Raw genomic sequence first — 18,599 nt, forward strand, 5'->3', positions numbered from 1 at the left:
TGTTCAATTCATGTTGTAAAAGAGAAGAAATAAAGGCAAAAATCAACAAATGGGACCTAATTAAGCTTAAAACTTTTTGTGCAGCAAAGGAAACCACCAACAAAGCAAAAAGACAATGTACTGAATGGGAGAAAATATTTGTAAATTATAAGACCCTACCTAAGGGATTAATGTCTAACATATATAAACAGCTCATACAACTCAATTAAAAAAAAAAAAAACTCCAATAAAAATGGGCAGAAAACCTGAGTAGACATTTTTCCAAAGATGTACAGATGGCCAATAGGATGTGAAAAGTTACTCAACATCATTAACCATCAGGAAAATGCAAATCAAAGCCACAGTGACATACAACCTCACACCAGTAAGAATTGCTATTGATAAAATCTGTTAAAGACTGATGAATTTGTATTAATGTCACAAATTTTGGTTGTGATGCTATACAACAGGATTACAAAATGTTTCTACTGGCAGAATCTAGGTAAAATGGAATCTGTATTAATTCTATTAACTGCATGTGAATTTAAAATTATTTCAAAAATGATTTTAGTTATAAAATAAATATCTGAATATACTGAGTGTAGCTATAGAGTTTATCATGCTTTACATACAAATGCTCACATATATACACACATAAATAATTTTAAACTATTTTAACTATGCTTATAATAAAACTATGTCATATTTTTTTGTTAAATATATAAAGCATCTCATGAACTTCCTTTTTATAAAATGAGAGTGAGAGAAATCCTATTATTCCTTCAAAACTTTCCTTAATTTTTCTACTTTTCAACTTTTTCAGGTAATATAATTATCTTTTTTAAGGTAGATATGTTACATTCACTTTTGAACCTATGATGAAATTTTCCATGATTTCAAATTTACCTATGTAAAGAAGGTAAGGGATAATTTTATCTTTTAAGTAACAGAATGTCTAACTATGGTTAACAGGTATTTTTACTTCTCTGATTATGCGATAAGGGAAAGGTACATATTTTAAGTAACTTGGATTTAACTTAAAGGCAAGGAAAACTTATTAACACATTGAGAATATTAATAAATGGTTCAGAACTGAAATATTTTTAGTATGAATAAAACTTGGTATGTTTGCTATTTCTTAGATGGCTTCTTTAGTTTTAAGAGAATAATTATAAAATTTGTTCGTTCAAAACTAATATGTCCTTTTTTCTGTTATGGTCTATATTCATAATTTTCAAATGAATTCTACTCCAATATGCATATATGTAATTATGTCTTTACTATTTTCTATCATTTTGAGCTTATCTTACAAATCTGTTGATATATTTTAGTGTTTTAATAATGACATTTTTTAAAAATTACAGTTGACTTACAATGTTGTGCCAATTTCTGCTGTACAGTAAAGTGACCCTATATATATATATATATTTCCTTGTGCTATACAGTAGGACTTAATTGCTTATTCATTCTAAATGTAATAGTTTGCATCTACTAACCCCAAACTCCCAGTCCATCCCACTCCCTTCCCTCATCCTTAGTAACCACAAGTGTTCTCTATGTCCAGTGAGTTTGTTTGTTTTGTATATAGTTTCATTTGTGCCATATTTTAGATTCCACACATAAATGATATCACATGGTGTTCATATTTCTCCTTCTGGCTTACTTCACTTAGTATGAGAATATCTAGTTGCCTTCTTGCTGTGCAAATGAAATTATTTTGTTCTTTTTCTATGGGTGTATAACATTTCCATTGTATATATGTACCACATCTTCTTAATCCATTCATCTGTTGATGGATATTTAGTTTGATTCCATTTCTTGGCTATTGTGAATAGCACTGCTATGAACATATGGGGGTGCATGTATATTTTTGAATTATAGTTTTGTCTAGATATATGCCCAGGAGTGGGATTACTGGATCTATTATCTTTCAAAATACTAATTATTTCACATCATATCTCATCCACGCTATTTTATGTCTTTTTTTGTATGTGTGTTCATTGTGCATATTTATTTTTTTCTATTCTCTTTAATGGGTCCATTGGTTATTTGATCATAGGTTTGCTTTCTCTAGAGTTCCCTAGGTAATTCTTGGGTTTTGAATTTGTAAAATACATCAACTCTACTTTAATTTTGTGATGTGTTAATTTCAGTATCTGGAATTGTGAATAATTTCCTTTGTCTGCTTTACCTTACTTTGTAGTTAAAATGTGTCCTTTTATGCGCCGAATTTTTATTGTTATCATTGTTATTTAGATTTGAGTATCAGATATGGCATGTGAAAAACACAGGATTTACGATGTTCTCTTCCTCACCTGGGAGTGTCCTTTGGCTTCAGGAGAATGGTTGAGGGGACAGCAGGAGAATAATATGCAGCTGCATTTCAGCCCCTCAGCTGTTTCTCCTTCTTCCTACTCCAAAGATGACTAATCTTAATGTCTCAAGTGAAATGTTTCTGTCTTAAAGTTTCTCTTCCTTTGTGTTCTTTGAGCCATAATTTTTGTCCAGTGTTATCTTCGGCTTGTAAGCGTCTCAGTCATGAATTTTGGAATGGCCAGAGGCCTGACTGGGAAAAGCTGTATCAAATGCTGTGTTTACATTCTGTGCCTTCCTTACCCTTTCACCTGGCCCCACAAATTCTCCCTGCCTTGGTAAATCAATGATGCTTACAAGCAGTGTTTGTTTTGTTTTGTTTTGTTTTAATAGATTTCCTGTTTTCATCAGGAAATTTGGCCTAGGATAAGTAATCTACCATCACTATTAATTAAGCTCCCTGAATAAGCTCTCAATGAAAATAAATGTATATAATAGGGAAGAACTTAAATATATTATTATATTAAATTGCTCAATTTAATTGATATTGTTCTAATTATCTCCATGCAACTGAAATCCTAATAAAGTTTTACTACATATACTGAAAACATAAAGCAACACAAGTAATATTTCCCCCCCTGAGGATTTATTACATCATGATATATTACAGTATTTTTAAAATGTAGAATTAGTATTTAGAATAAAACTAAGGTCAATATAAAACTACATGTGTTTAAGTCAGCAAATTTGAATGTGTGTAAATTTATACATTTAGTTAGGGCTATATATTCACTAAATTATTTTAATATACATTGCAGTAGCTAGAATTATAATATGACCCCCAAGATTTCCTGCCCCCATGTTGATGTATACATACTACCTAATCCTAAAAACTGTGATTTAGGTAGATTTTTCTCAAGATACTAGAGTATGTTATATGACAAACAGCTGAGTGTAAGAAAAGGAGATTAATTTATTGGGCCTTACCTAATCACAGGAGCCATTTAAAATTTCATATTTACAGCACGTAAAGGATTTGACATGCCATTGCTCGCTTAAACATAGAGGAATCACATGCCAAAGGATGCAAGCAGTCCCCAGGAGTGACAGCCAACAGGAAAACATGGACTTCAATCCTTCTTCCAAGGTACTAAATTCTTCCAACAAACTAATGATTTTTTCATTTAGACCCTTGATGAGAATTGGACTTAATTTCAGTCTTGTAATGCAATGAGCACAGAACCCAGACACACTGTCAGACTTTTGAGCTACAGAATAATAAACTGAAGACATTAAGTTTGTCGTAATTTGTTAAACTGTAATAGCAAACTAAACCATACCTAATCTCATTTTATAAAACTTATAGTAACACTATGACTAGTGCTGTTACCTTAGATAGGAAGGGAAGATTAAGGATCTAATCTGAAACCTTACCTGTTTCTTTTCTAATGCTGAGGCTATGACTAGGGCTAAAACCCAATGATGCAGAGATTAACTTCTTTGAACTATGTCTTCTGCTTTCTATCTGAATTGATTTCTCTAGTCTGATATGCACAATTTCTGATCTAATAAATTGTACTGTGAGGCATTCTTCAGAATGACACTCAATTTGTAATCTACGTTATATTTTGATTTCAGTACTGGGCATTACCTATCAACAATATTACAACTCTATATATTGAAGCCCATGAGGGCTATGTCCAGAGTCAGAAACCTGATTATCTCAACAGTGATCTCAACTAGATTAATCATGGTCATAGGAAAGGTGCAAAATGAGAAATAGAACAAAAACCTGTGAGTTCAAATGAGATTCTTGTTACAAAGCAATGTTTGCAAATGCAGATACATAAACATCGATCAAGGAAGAATCTAAAGTGCTACATAAAAATTTTATAAGCACATTGAATCAGTTTTGAAGCCATTAGTGCTATCAGGTCTGAGACTTTGTTGGGAGAATTTTCAAAATAAATTATTGAAAATATTTTTTAAAAGTAATATATGAATAAGGTTTTAGGAGAAACAATTTTGGAATATACATAATATAAAGCATGTCTCTTCTTACTTTAGCATGGTACAGTAGTATTCTCTTTTACTTGGTCACTGTCCATAAATCAATTCAATTAATATTTTCCTTTTCTACTACACATGAAGAATTGGTATGTATTTTGATAATAGCACATAAGAATGCATTTGCCCACATTTTTATTCAAATATATTTTATATTTTATTTATTTATTTTTATTGAAGTATAAGTTACATATAATATCATATTAGTTTCCAGTTACAACACAGTGATTTGACATTTATATACATCACAAATTGATCAACACAATTGTCCAGTAACTGCGATCATACAAAACCATTGCAAAATTATTGCCTATGTTTCCTAGGCTGAACATTACAGCCTTGTGACTTATTTATTTTATAAATGGAAGTCTGTATATCTCTGTCCTCTTCATCTACTTTGCTAAACGCCTATCCTCTTCCCTCTGGCAACAATCACTTTGTTTTCTGCATCTGTGAGCCTGTTTTTGTCTCGTGTTTGTTTTCTTTTAGATTCCGTGAGTGAAATCATGCAGTATTTGTTGGTTGGCTTATTTAGTTAACATAATACCGTGCAAGTTGTCCTACATTTTGTCACAAATGGCAAGATTTCATTTTTTTATGGAATACACATATATACATACATATGCACTCTTTTATCCATTCATCTGTTAATGGACATTTAGGTTTCTTCCACATCTTGGCTATTATAAATAATTCTCCAATGAAAATAAGGGTGCATATATCTCTTTGAATTAGCGTTTTGGGTTTTCCTTGGATAAATACCTAGAAGTGGAATTTCCAGAACATATAGTAGTTCTATTTTTAATCTTTGGGGAATCGCCTTACTTTTTTCCATGGAGGCTATACCAATTTACATTCTCACCAAGAGTGAATAGTGTTTTCTTTTCTCCATACTCTCAACAACCCTTGTTATTTCTTGCATCTTTGATAATAACCAATGTTCTGTTCATGTATTTGTTTGTTTTTGTACCAGAATCATACAGTTTAATCAAAACTGTAGTATAGTAATCAACTATATCTTTGTGATATAGTTTGAAATCAAGGAGCATGATACTTTCATCTATGCTCTTTGACCATTGTGTAGGGTATTTGGGAATCTTTTGCTGTTCCATGCAACTTTTAAGATTGTCTGTTCCAGTTTTATGATAAATGTCATTGGTATTTTGATAGGCATTTCATTGATTCTGTGGATTGCTTTGAGTGGTATAAACATTTTAATAATGTTAAATTCTTCCAATTCATTAGCACAGTATATCTTTCCATTAATTTGCTTCAACTTCATTCATTAATATCTCACAGTTTCAGTGTATAGGTTTCTCATGTCATTAGTTAAATTTATTCCTGGGTATTTATTTTTCTTGATGCAACTGTAAATATAATTGTTTACTTAATTTTTCCTTCTGATAGTTTTTATTAGTGCATATCAACCCAAAAGTTTTCTGTATATTGATTTTGTATACTGAAAATTTACTGAATTCATTTATTAGTTTTAATAGTTTCTTGGTAGAGACTTTAGGATTTCCTACATATAGCATCACCTCATCTTCAGATAGTGGTGGTTTTCCTTCTTTCGTTTTTAATCTGTATTCATTTTATCCCTTTTTCTTGTCTGATGGCTGTGGTTATGATTTCCTATATATGTAGAATAAAAGTGGTGATAGTGTATATCCGTGTCTTGTTCCTGATGTGAAAAGAAATGCTTTCAGCTCTTCACCACTGTGTAAAATGTTAACTGTGGGCTTGTTATATATGGTCTTTATAATGGTAAAGTGTGTTCCCCCTGTACACTTTCTAGAGAGTCTGTCTCTTTCTTTCTTTCTTTCTTCCTTTCTTTCTTTTTCTTTCTTTCTTTCTTTCTTTCTTTCTTTCTTTCTTTCTTTCTTTCTTTCTTTCTTTCTTTCTTTCTTTCTTCCTTCCTTCCTTCCTTCCTTCCTTCCTTCCTTCCTTTCTTTCTTTCTTAAAATAAGTGGATGTTGAATTTTGTCAAAATCTTTTCTGGCATCTAATCAGATGCTCACATAATTTGTATTCTTTAATTTGTAAATGTGGTGTATCATATTTATGGATTTGCAGATATTTACCTATCCTGGCATTCATGGACTAAATCACACTTGAAATTGGCATATGATCTTTTTAATGTACTGCTGAACTTTGTTTGCTAATATTTCATTAAAGATTTTTTCATCTCTATTTATCAGGGATCTTGGCTGTAATTTTTTTGTTGTCTTTATCTGGTTTGATAACAAGATAATGCTGGCCTCATAGGATGAGTTTGAAAGTATTTCTTCTTCAATTTCTAGGAATAGTTTGATGAGGATAGTTATTAACTTTTTTTTTTTTTTTGTCTTTTTGCTATTTCTTGGGCTGCTCCCGTGGCATATGGAGGTTCCCAGGCTAGGGATCTAATCGGAGCTGTAGCCACCGGCCTACGCCAGAGCCACAGCAAAGCAGGATCCGAGCCATGTCTGCAACCTACATCACAGCTCACAGCAACGCCGGATCCTCAACCCACTGAGCAAGGCCAGGGACCGAACCTACAACCTCAAGTTCCCTAGTCGGATTCATTAATCACTGAGCTACGACAGGAACTCCTAGTTATTAACTTTTTAAATTTTTTTTTGTATGATTTATCAATGAAGTTACCTCATCCCACACTTTGTTCATTGGGAGTTTTTCCTTTGTTTGCTTTTTAATTGATTGAATTTCATTAATAGTCATTGGGCTGTTCAGATTTTCTATTTTTTCCTGGCTCAGTCTTGAAATATTATATGTTCTAGGAATTTATAAATTTCTTCCAGATTATCCATAGATGTACTTTTTTTAAAAATAATTTTTATTTTATTTAAAACATTAACTTTCATGATATTACTGTGATGTTGGCAGTTGGAACATTCCAAAATATGAATGAAACAGAGTATAATCTTAAACTTCCCTTTCTAGTGAGGTAAAAATATACTTAAAATAACAAGCTTATATACATATATATTGGAAGAACTTTGGTATCTTTGTTTTCCTAAAACACTATTATATTTAATAGCTAGAATTCATTGTTTTCATTTTCTGCATGACCCTTGACACTGTATACAATTGATAATAGATTTATCTATGTTTAAATATTTAACAATTCAAAATTAAATTCTGACAAAAATAGTATACTTTTATTTGAATAACATAAGTGAATTTACCAGTTAGGCTATCAAACATATGATTTGATATGTGAAATATTTTTTAAAACATGAAATTTTAACAGCATTGACTGTGAATATGTACTGTTTAACTGCCTATTTAACCAATGCTATATCTATGAGAAAGCAAGACATGTTAACACTTTCATGGGCTTTAGAGTTTATTTTTCCCAACTTTTACCCTTGAAATTGTTAAGAAATCCACATAAATAATAAGTAGATGCCTAATGGGAAAAATGAAATTAATGTGTAAATGCGAAGACTTTTAAAAGTATTCAAAAACATACAGACATTAGAGCTTTTCCAAATAAGAACAGAAAATATACTTTTAATTCATTTGTAAATTTCTCAAACATGGAGGTAAAGAATGACGGGAGAAATGTAGTTCTTAGAATATTTACTTAATTTACTTTTAAGATTTGGCATAGTGTTTGATTAAACATTTTTTTCATTCTTCAAGATAATTCTAACAAAAAGTGAGCTTTAAAAGGTTTACTTATTGGTAGCCATTTCCCAGCAATAATATTAACATTGGCATCTTCTTCATGTAACACTGAGTGAATGATATGGCAAATAGAAGTTTTAATCTAAATTACTGATAATAATTTTTCAATCAGTCAAAAGGCTATTCACTGGTTAATGGTATAGATTGTGGTCTAGCATGAAATTATTTTTCTATTGCTCAAAACAAAATTTTTGAACTAGTCAACTTAGTTAAAAGCAACCATGAGATAAGCTAACTAATTTCCTTTTACAGAAGCAAGACATAACATCCAACAATGGAAGAAAGTCCCATAGGTTAGGAGGCCAAAAACAGTAAGCCTAAGATGAAAAACTCTTGTTTTCATTGTTTTCCAGTAGCTGAGAAAACACTAGTGGGGGCTTGGGACATCCCTAAAATAGAACTGAAAAGCAAATGTCTGGATTGCACAAATGGATATTGCTAGATAAGATACTTCTTTAGAAACCAGTTTGTGGGTTCACTGCAGCAAATGTTTGTGAAAATGACAATTTCAACTGATCATTAAAATGACCTTGGAGAAGTTACCTAAACTTACTGAGTGAGATTTCTCATCTATAACATGGAGAAAATATAAACTATATAAATTCTTAGAAGATATAAAAGACATATATTTTAAACACCCTTGCTAAGTCCAATTTAAACCAGATATGAATATAATGAGTCTATACCACAGCAAACATCAAACGCACAGTTGAGTTATAACTAATTTAATTATTCAGAAATGAATAAATCATTTTTAGAAACTAACTTTCAAAAACACATATACATCAATTCTTATGTTTAATTTTTTGTTCTAGTGTTATGTATTCAGCACAAAAAGGAGACAATTCTTTGTGCATGAAACTGCTATATTTCCTTTGGCTACATATGCCACATACTTTGCTACATCTATGGCTTGAACTTTATGAGCCAAGTAATATGAATGTAAAATCTGATATTAATACGAACATAGTTGGATGCATCTAAATTTTTTCTTTAATTCTGCAGTTTAGTCAACATATTTTTGTCTGGAAGTCAGAGGTATTAATCACATGATCTTAAACCAAAGGGATATTTACTGTCATGTCATGTGCATCCTGGAAATCTTAATCTAAGTGCACTTCCAGCATGAGTGAGAGATACAAAGACTATGCCAAAGTTATACATTTCTGAGATTTTCCATATTTAGGTAATTTTTTCCTCAGAAATTTGTCTATCATTCATCTATCTATTTTTTAAATTATTTTTTGTTTCTTTTTAGTCTTGAGAGTGTTAGAAAACATATTTAGGAATCCAAAGCTTTCAGCAGTCTCACTCCTGGAGATTTCAGACAAGGCCCCCAGTGTTCTACATCAAAACATATGAAAAACATTTCTGCATTTGTTTTGTGTTTTATGGCCATCCCTGAACCATCATTGCCCTACATGCTAATCAGTATAGGCACTGGGAAGTGTGGGTACTCCTAATAAATCCTTCCTCTGACTAAATGGATTGGGATAGAGGCAATTTTTACAGACATCATGCAAGATGATTCTTACTATAATGAGACTGACAACTAATTCTGAGCAGCAAAAATGCCAAATATCCATTTTCATGTTCGTGTTAACTATGAAACATACACATCTAACATTTTCCCAGATATGTAATTTAAAAAGGAAACCACCACTGCCACATATACCCAGTCAAAAAATTTAGTAACCAGTATGGCATAGGCCCTGATTAACCAGAAAGGATTTTACTCATAGACACTGATTGTAGACATAAGGTATATTGATAAATTGACAAATAAATATCAACTATTATTGCTGACTTCCTGAAAAGAAAACAAACCGGGGACTTACCAAGATTTGCATTCTGGTCCAAGTCCAAATTTGCAGTTCGTATATTTGCCTTTTTTAATTTCAGTAATCTACAGACAGAGTACAAATGATATCACTACCAAATACCTGCTATACAATATTAGAGCATAAAAAAAGAAAAAAGGACATCATAATTAAAACTATAATTTGGTAAATTACAAGTTAAATATTTTCATAGAAGATTTTGGTCAAAGCATATACACTATATCATAGTTCACAAAGACATAAAGTACATCTTGATTTGGCAGTGAACTCGTGATTTCCTTAACTAGACCATTTTTTCACTGCTCAGTGTTTGGTCTCAGAAACTCTCTCTTGATCATTCCATCCAGTTAGTATGCATATTTGATATCTTCCTTTTGTCCTTCCTGAGCCACTTTACGTCTTTACGTGTGCCATTCTGCCATATTAAGTTCAGAGTTAACTGCATTATCTTTGCAGTGCCTACACACTTTTTGTAGGTTGGATTGTATCCTTCTAGAGATACTGCAATCCTGATGCTTGGTATTTGTGGATATGACTTTACTTGCAAATGATATCTTTACATATGTAATTAAGTTAACATGAAGTCATACTACATTAGGGTGGGCTCTAAAGCCAATGATTGTTGTCCTTATAAGGATAAATAAATTTGAAGGCACAAAGAAACACAGAAGAGACATAGGGGAAAAGGCCACATGATGATGGAGGGGAAGACTGGAGTAATGTAACAATAAGCCAAGGAACACCAAGGATTGCTAGCTACCATGAGAAGCTAGGACACAGGCATGGAACAGATTCTCCTTCAGATCAGCAAGGAACCAACATTGATGATATCCTGAATTTTGGACTTCTAGCTTCCAGAACTGTAAGATAAATTTCTTTTTTTAATGTAATCCAATTTGTGATAATTTGTTATGGCAGTCCAAAAACACTAATACAACATATGAGTAATTTATCTGATAAAGAGTTCAGAGTAATGATTATAAAGATGTTCAAAGAATTTGGGAGAATACTGAATGAACAGAGTGAGAAACTGGAAGTTCTTAACATAGAATTAGATACTATGAGTAAAAACCAAGCAGAGATAAAGAATGCATAACTGAAATAAAAATATAGTAGAAGGAATAAACAGTATATTAGATAATAGAGAGGAAAGAATTAGCAAGATAAAAAAGTACTAGAAATCACTGAGGAAAAAAAAAAGAACAGAAAAAAAAAAGAATAAAAAGGAATGAGAACAATTTGAGACTTTTGATATATCAAGTGTACTAACATTTGTGTTATAGGGGTCCCTGAAAGAGAATAGAGATAGACAGCGGCAAAGAACATATTTGAAGAGAATAGCTGAAAATTTCCCTAACCTGGGAAAGGAAACTGATAGCCAGGTCCAGGAAGCATGGAGGGTCTCAAACAATGAGCCCAAAGATGTCTGCACCAAGATACTCTTGAAAGAAATCCAAGACGACAAAAACAGATGGAAAGATATATTGTGTACACGGATTAGAAGAATAAATATTGTTAAAATGATCATACCACCCCAAGCAATCTAAAGAGTCTATGAAATCTCTATCAAAATACCAATGACAATATGCACAGAACTAGAACAGACAGTTCTAAAATTTGTATGAAAACACAAAATACCCCAAATAGTCTAAATAAACTTGAGAAAGAAGAATAAGCTCTGGGTATCACAAGTTCTGATTTCGAACTATATCATAAAGCCACAGTCATCCAAACAATATGGTACTGGGACCAAAAAAAGGCACCTTGTTCAACAGAACAGAATGAAGAGCCCAGAAACAAACTCACACTTATGTAGACACTTAATTTATAAGAAAGGAATCAAGATTATACAATGAGTAAAAATACCCTCTTCAATAAATTGTGCTGGGGAACCTGGAAAACTACATGCAAAAGAATCAAACTGGATTACTCTATTACATTATGCATAGAAATAAATTAAAAATGGATTAAAGATTCAAATGTAAGACCTGATGCAATAAAATATCTTAAAGAAAATAGGAAGTTAGCTCTTTGACATTGGTCTTAGTATTAAGGTTTTTTTTTAGATTATCCTCAGGCAAGGAAAGCAAAAGCAGAAATAAACAGATGTGATTACATAAAACTAAAAAGCTTTTACACAGTGACAGTACTATCAAAAAAATGAAAAGGCCAACAGCTGAAGGGAAGAAGATACTTGTAAACAAAATATCCAATTGGGGGTAATATACAAAATACACAAAGAACTCATACATTTCAACATCAAGAAAGCAAATGTCATGATTTAAAAATGGATCTGAATAGACATTTTTTCCAAAGACACACAAATGGCATACAGGCACACAAAAATATGCTCAATATTGTCAACCAGTAGGGAAATGCAAATCAAAACCACAGTGAGATATCATGTCACACCTCTCATAATAGCTATTATCAAAAAGACAAGAAATAGCAAGTGCTTTCCAGAAAGTATAGAAAAGCGTACCCTCAAAGATTGTTGGTGTGGAAATAAATTGGTGCGACCACTGCAGAAAACAGTATAGAGTTTCCTTAAAATACTAAAAATAAAGCTTTTATATGATCCAGCAATTCCACTCCAGTAGTGATCTGAAGAAGATGAAAGCAGTGAGTAGAAATGATATGTGCACTGCTATGTTTTATGGAGCATTATTTACATTATTTACAATAGCTAAGATATGGCAGCAATCTAAACTCTCAAAATGGAATAAAAACTTAAGTGTAGTATAGGAAACCATAAAACTACTACAAGAAAATATAGGCAGAACACACTGACATAATTCATGGCAAAATTTGTCTTTGGATGCAAGTCCTAAGACAAATGAAATGAAAGAAAAAAATAAATAAATGAGACCTAATTAAACTGATAAAGTTTTTTTCACAGCAAAAGAAACTACTGACAAAACTAAATCAACTTACTGAATGGAAGAAAATATTTGCAAATTATATGACCAATAAGGAGTTAATATTCGACATCTTTAAACAGTTTATACAACATCAATATAAAAAATCTGATTAAAAATGGGCAGAAGATCTGGATAGCTAGATTTCCAAGAAGTTACACAGACAGCCTACAGGCACATGAAAAGATGCTGAACAACACTAATTATTAGAGAAATGTAAAGCAAAAGCACAATGAGACATCATCTCACAACTGTCAGAAAGGCTATCATTAAAAAACCAACAAATGGGAATTCCTGCTGCAGTGAAGTTGGTTAAAAATCCCAATGCAGTGACTCGTGTCACTTCAGAGGTGCAGGTTTCAGCCCCAGCTCAGTGTAGTTGGTTAGACCAAACGCTCTGGTGTTGCCACAGCTACCCGTTAGGTCACAGCTGCAACTTGAATTCAATCCTTAGCCCGGGAACCGTCCTATGCTGCAGTATGGCCATATTATTATTACTAAAAAAAAGACAAATAACAAATGTTGATGAGGATATGGAGAAGAGAGAACCCTTGTACACTGTTGGTGGGAAGGTAAATTGGTACAACTACCATGGAAAACATTGTGGTGGCTCCACAAAAAATCCTAAAAACAAAATGACCATATGATCCAGCCATTCCCCTCTGGCTATAAAAAGCAAAAACAAATGAACAAACAAAAAACCCCCACTAATTTGAAAAGATACATGCACCCTAGGAATTCCCGTTGTAAGTCAGCATTAACGAACCCAACTAGTATCCATGAGGACATAGGTTCAATCCCTGGCCTTGCTCAGTGGGTTAAGGATCCAATGTTGCTATGAGCTGTGGTATAGGTCATAGACACAGCTTGTATCCCATGTTGATGTGGCTGTGGTGTAGGCTGGCAGCTACCGCTCTGATTTGACCCCTAGCTTGGGAACTTCCATATGCTGTTGGTGAGGCTATATAATATACATATTTATATATATAATAAATTCATGTACATACACCCACAAAACAAAACAAAAATGCACCCTAATATTTACAATAGCCAAGGTATGAAATCAACATAAGTGTCCATCAACACATGATAGAATAAAGATGTGGTATATATTTATAATGAAATACCACTCACACTAAAAGGAATGAAATTTGCCATTTGCAATAACAAGGCTAGACTTGGAGTGAATTATACTTAGTGTAATAAGTCACACTAAGAAAGACAAATACTGTAAATTATCATTATATAAATGTTATCAAAATATCAAAAAAAATATTATCAAAAAATAAAATAAACTAGTGAATGTAACAAAAGCAAGCAAGCAAGCAAGAGGCACAGATATAGCAAACAAACCAATAGGGAGGAGAGAAAAAGTGGAGGGGCGAGATTAGGGTAGGGGATTGAGTTACAAACTAGTATGCATAAATTAAATAAGATACAATAATATATTTTACAGATAGAAAAATACATAAATATTTTTAACAGCTATAAATGGTGGCTATCTCTAAAAATGGTAAACCCCAATGTTATACACCTGAAAGTTACATAATGATGTAAATCAACTATATCTGAATAAGTTGAAAAAACCCCTGAGACCCCAAAAAGGCTATATAATATACATATTTATATATATAATAAATTCATGTACATACACCCACAAAAATATTTCAAATTATTTGCAGTCAATAAAAAATGCTATGGACAACATTTGTTCAACTTTCATATAAAAATTAGATATTTAATTCCTAACAAACATTTTCTATTTGTTACTCAGTAAAGTGCATACAGATATACACACAATGAAATATCACCCAACCCTATAAAGAATGACATCTTGCCATTTGTGACAACATGGATGGACCTAGAGATTATCATACTAAATGAAGTAAGTCAGACAGATAAAGGCAAATATTATGTAATTTCACTTATAAATGGAATCTAAAAGTCAAAACAACTGAACAAACATAACAGAATAAAAACATAATTGCAGACACAGAGAACAAAAGGGTGGATACCAAAGAGGAGGATGCTGGGGGAGGAAAAGTAGGTGAGAGAGATTAAAAGGTACAAACCCAGTTTTAATATAAATGATTTAGGTGTATGTAATGTACAGTGAAATATACAGTGTGGAGAATAGTTATATGTATGTGTGTATATACATATAACTGTGTACATACATATAACTACATAATATCTTTGTAAGTTGTCATGTTCTAACCAGATTTATCAGGGTGAACATTTTAAAATGCATAAAACTATATTATTGATCAGGGGAAAACAATACCAACCAATTAGGGCAAGATTACCAAGTACTCATATTCTATAACAATAAAAGTTCATGTTACCTGAACTCAGTTCAGTTAAGTTGGTGGTAGACAGAGAAAGGAAAGAACAGAATGGACATTGGTAGAATTAAGTTATACTTTACAATCTAGACTTTAAGGTTAGTGGCATAGGTGGATGCCTCAGCAGTTAGAATATATGGTTTATGTTTAAGAACTGCTTCTTTTCTAAATTTCTTCTTTACCTTCCATGTATCTTAAGGAAAATACCTTTTATGAAAATTTTGGTGACAGCTAGTATTTAAGGTTTTAAGAATTGATAGCACTTGGTGATGATACAGGAAAAGATGGGACCTCACGGTTCCTTGTGTTGCAATCATGAAATCTCTATTCTTATGATTTTCCTATACTAAAAACTTGAAGATAGTGTCTTTTAATTATTTATACTGAAGTTATATATAATATACACAAATGGATGTATAAATTAGCTTTTGGGAGTTTTTTTTTCATCATGGGCAATGTGTGTGAGTATAATAAACAAATTTGCATTATAGGTCAAGCCAATTAAAACTAAAGGTAACTTAAATGATAAACTCAGAATTGAATTATTGACATTTATTTATATAACAATTTATTTTTTGCATTTGTCTGAATATTTGTGTCCAATTATTTATGAAATTAGTCTTTTAACTGAATCACTAATGATAAAAATGATCTACGGCATTGTACTAATTATACTACTTTTAGTTGTACTGATTTGGACAGATATTTTGTTATTGAGTAGAATCAATTATAAATGAAACAAAAGTTATCTTTTATTCTGGAATACATGTCAAAATTTATTTACAAATTTTGCTTATTTACTTATTTACATATTTGAACCTTATTATAGTTTCAAATCTGTGGACCTATAATGAGGCATACACATAAGATGTTAAATTTATTACACAGCCATGTATTTCAAAAATTTATATTAATGCTTTTTTTAACCTTTCTTTTCTTTCAGATGTATTGAGAGCGATTGCTTTGCTTTCACTGCAATCTTAGCATGTATTCATCCCCTAAAGACTATGCAGGTTGCTTAGCAAAGGAAGCTTTGTCCTGTCAATCCTTTATCATAGAATAAGTGAGCATGTCTACCTTTACATGTAAACAGTGGAAGGGCTAATCCTGCCTTGGTATATCAAAGCATTTAAATTCTGTTTCTAAATGATAAGTGGCCTTGAACAAAGAAAGGTATCTAAACCTTCCTACACATTCTGCATAAATAAGAAATGCCATTTAATTGGAACAAGCTGAATGAAAGTGGGACTCCTGTTTGAAGAGATTAAGGTGTGATTTATCATATTGGTGAAAGTCAGTCAGATTCTTACCAAATCCGATCTTCCATTTCAACTGCCTCTGGTATATTCAAAACTTTTTCTTTTTTCAAAACCAAATAAGCTCACCACATTGATACTATTTAAAAAGCCCCTATGAAATATAGTGAAGATTAAAGTAAAATTAAAAATATTTTAAATGTGTTTTGGATTTTTTCAATGTTTGTTATCTTTAAGCTGGATGTTTGGGAATATAATCCTCTTTATATATATATTGCTTTTCCTATTGGAGAAATTCACTAAAACTCAGTATTTTTATCTTGATTTAGAATGTTACTTTATTACCGAGGGAAGATAAAAATGAATCTCAAAACCATAGCCTTGTTACATTCTGCATTTCAGAAAAGCTGCTCAAAAGCCCCAGCCATGAGGAATTGTGACCCAGATCTGATTTGAGTCTCTGAGGTCAACAAATTCACCTGAAAATAAGTGCACCTTCTTCTCTTTTTATCATTTTGATGATGAACAATACATTATCTTTGAAACTAGTGTAAGTACTTAGCTTAACAAGTGCTACCCTAAATTGGATTGAAATGTTAGACTTGAAAGAAAAATCTCAATAGTCATAAGGGATATCATATTGACAATTAAAAGAGAAAAGCCTTTAGAAAAACAGTAAGTGAAAAAATATAAAAAGTATATTTTTAATATTGCCCCATTGAAAATTAGCTAGAACATGAAAAGAGAACTAGCTGTAAAAAATAATTAGCTACAACAATAAAATTTGTTGTAAAATGTAACATAAATGCAACACATGATGTAACAAAATATAATACAAATTAACTTGAACATTTGCTCTCCTACAAATCATGATAACACTATCATATGGAAAGTTCACATTCCAATTTTAATCTCACACATATAAGCTCAACATGCATATTTATCTAAAAATCAGATTCTTCTTTATTAAGTTTTAGCAATTATCATACAGAATTTATCATACATCCTAAAAAGCAATGGAAAATGGAATTCATTCATACTGTTTGAATGAAAAATTCAATGCTTTCAGTTTTGTCAGCTTAATTGTAAAGATTTCAAATTTTTAGAGAAGTCATAAAACCAACGTACCATGAGTTCTTAACTGTTGGAGCTAGTGGTGAAGTGAATTTCAATGCCTGTTCACTGAAGATGCTATGATCATATTAGAATCATTTCTATGAGTATGTCTATTTCTAGTTGTCTCAAAACTAGAAAATGTAAAACATAGTCTCTCATGATGTCCTTGAATTTTCAGGGAAAAACAAATAAAATATAAAATGCATCTAGTAATGGTGTGAAAGTATTAAGATAGCATTTACCACAATTTATATAACTAGAGAGAATCTGGCCCCACACACTTTTTTTTTCCCTTTGAACTCCATCCCATCTATGAACATTCTGTTGTAACTATGCCATAGCTATAACTTCCATTTTCAAATTCTTTCTCAACAATTACATATAAATCTATCATAAATGAATGAGAATAAAATTATAAGTCTGGTTTGCTAGACATGTTCTTAAATGGGGTTAGTATTCATTGTAAATACTTAATTTCCCATCAATCTCATTTTTCTAACCAAAAAAATCACATTAAATAAAATGTTCTTTTTTTAAAAAGTCTCACTCAAAATTCAATTATGTAATTGGAAAATACATTATGTATTTTCTCACTCACATTGCTTTAACTAATCACACAAGACTAAGGAAAACTGATAGGCAAAAAAAATACCTCTGGGGATAACAAGCAGTTAAAGTTGGGCAATGACTATTAATAGCAATTATTTCCCCTCTTTAATAAAAGAGCCAAGAACATGTTTTCTTCTTTCTTATGATGGTTTTTCACCTTTACTCATTAACTGTTAATTTATTGCCCAGAAACATGGGCCATCTGCACACTGGTGTCATGCTAGCATATGTGGAATAGAGGCTAGGAGTGATGTGCAAAAAATTCAATGTGTAGGTGCTGTTCAAATACATCTTAATTTAAACCATTCAACATATAATTTGCAAACCATTCAAGAATATAGACTTAAATATTTAGCCATTTAATTCCCCCCAGTGATTAACATTGCTTTTGAAATTTAGCATTAACAGTAAATAATATTAAGATAATTATTGTAAATTTATTTATAAGGTAAACATTCATTTATT

The 18,599-nt window shown here is 31.6% G+C and overlaps 1 protein-coding gene across 5 annotated transcripts in view; it reads right to left on the bottom strand.

Annotated features, from left to right (window-relative positions):
• The window catches only part of LOC146395468 (uncharacterized), a 586,337-nt gene that overhangs the window by 486,955 nt on the left and 80,783 nt on the right, over positions 1-18,599 (bottom strand). For all 5 annotated transcript variants that reach the window (XR_014831075.1, XR_014831074.1, XM_085001993.1 and 2 more), the window contains exon 2: positions 9,888-9,955. Coding sequence is in view for 3 of the 5 variants with exons in the window: in XM_085001993.1 (XP_084858119.1) it covers positions 9,888-9,955 (68 nt within the window). In the remaining 2 variants the exon portion in view is untranslated. The remainder of the gene's footprint in view (positions 1-9,887; positions 9,956-18,599) is intronic.

The sequence above is a fragment of the Sus scrofa genome, chromosome 16, assembly GCF_054392235.1.
Source record: "Sus scrofa isolate SSC_HxYL_T2T_F1_AM1 chromosome 16, Sscrofa_HxYL_maternal_Yorkshire_Landrace_v2.0, whole genome shotgun sequence".
NCBI lineage: Eukaryota > Metazoa > Chordata > Mammalia > Artiodactyla > Suidae > Sus > Sus scrofa.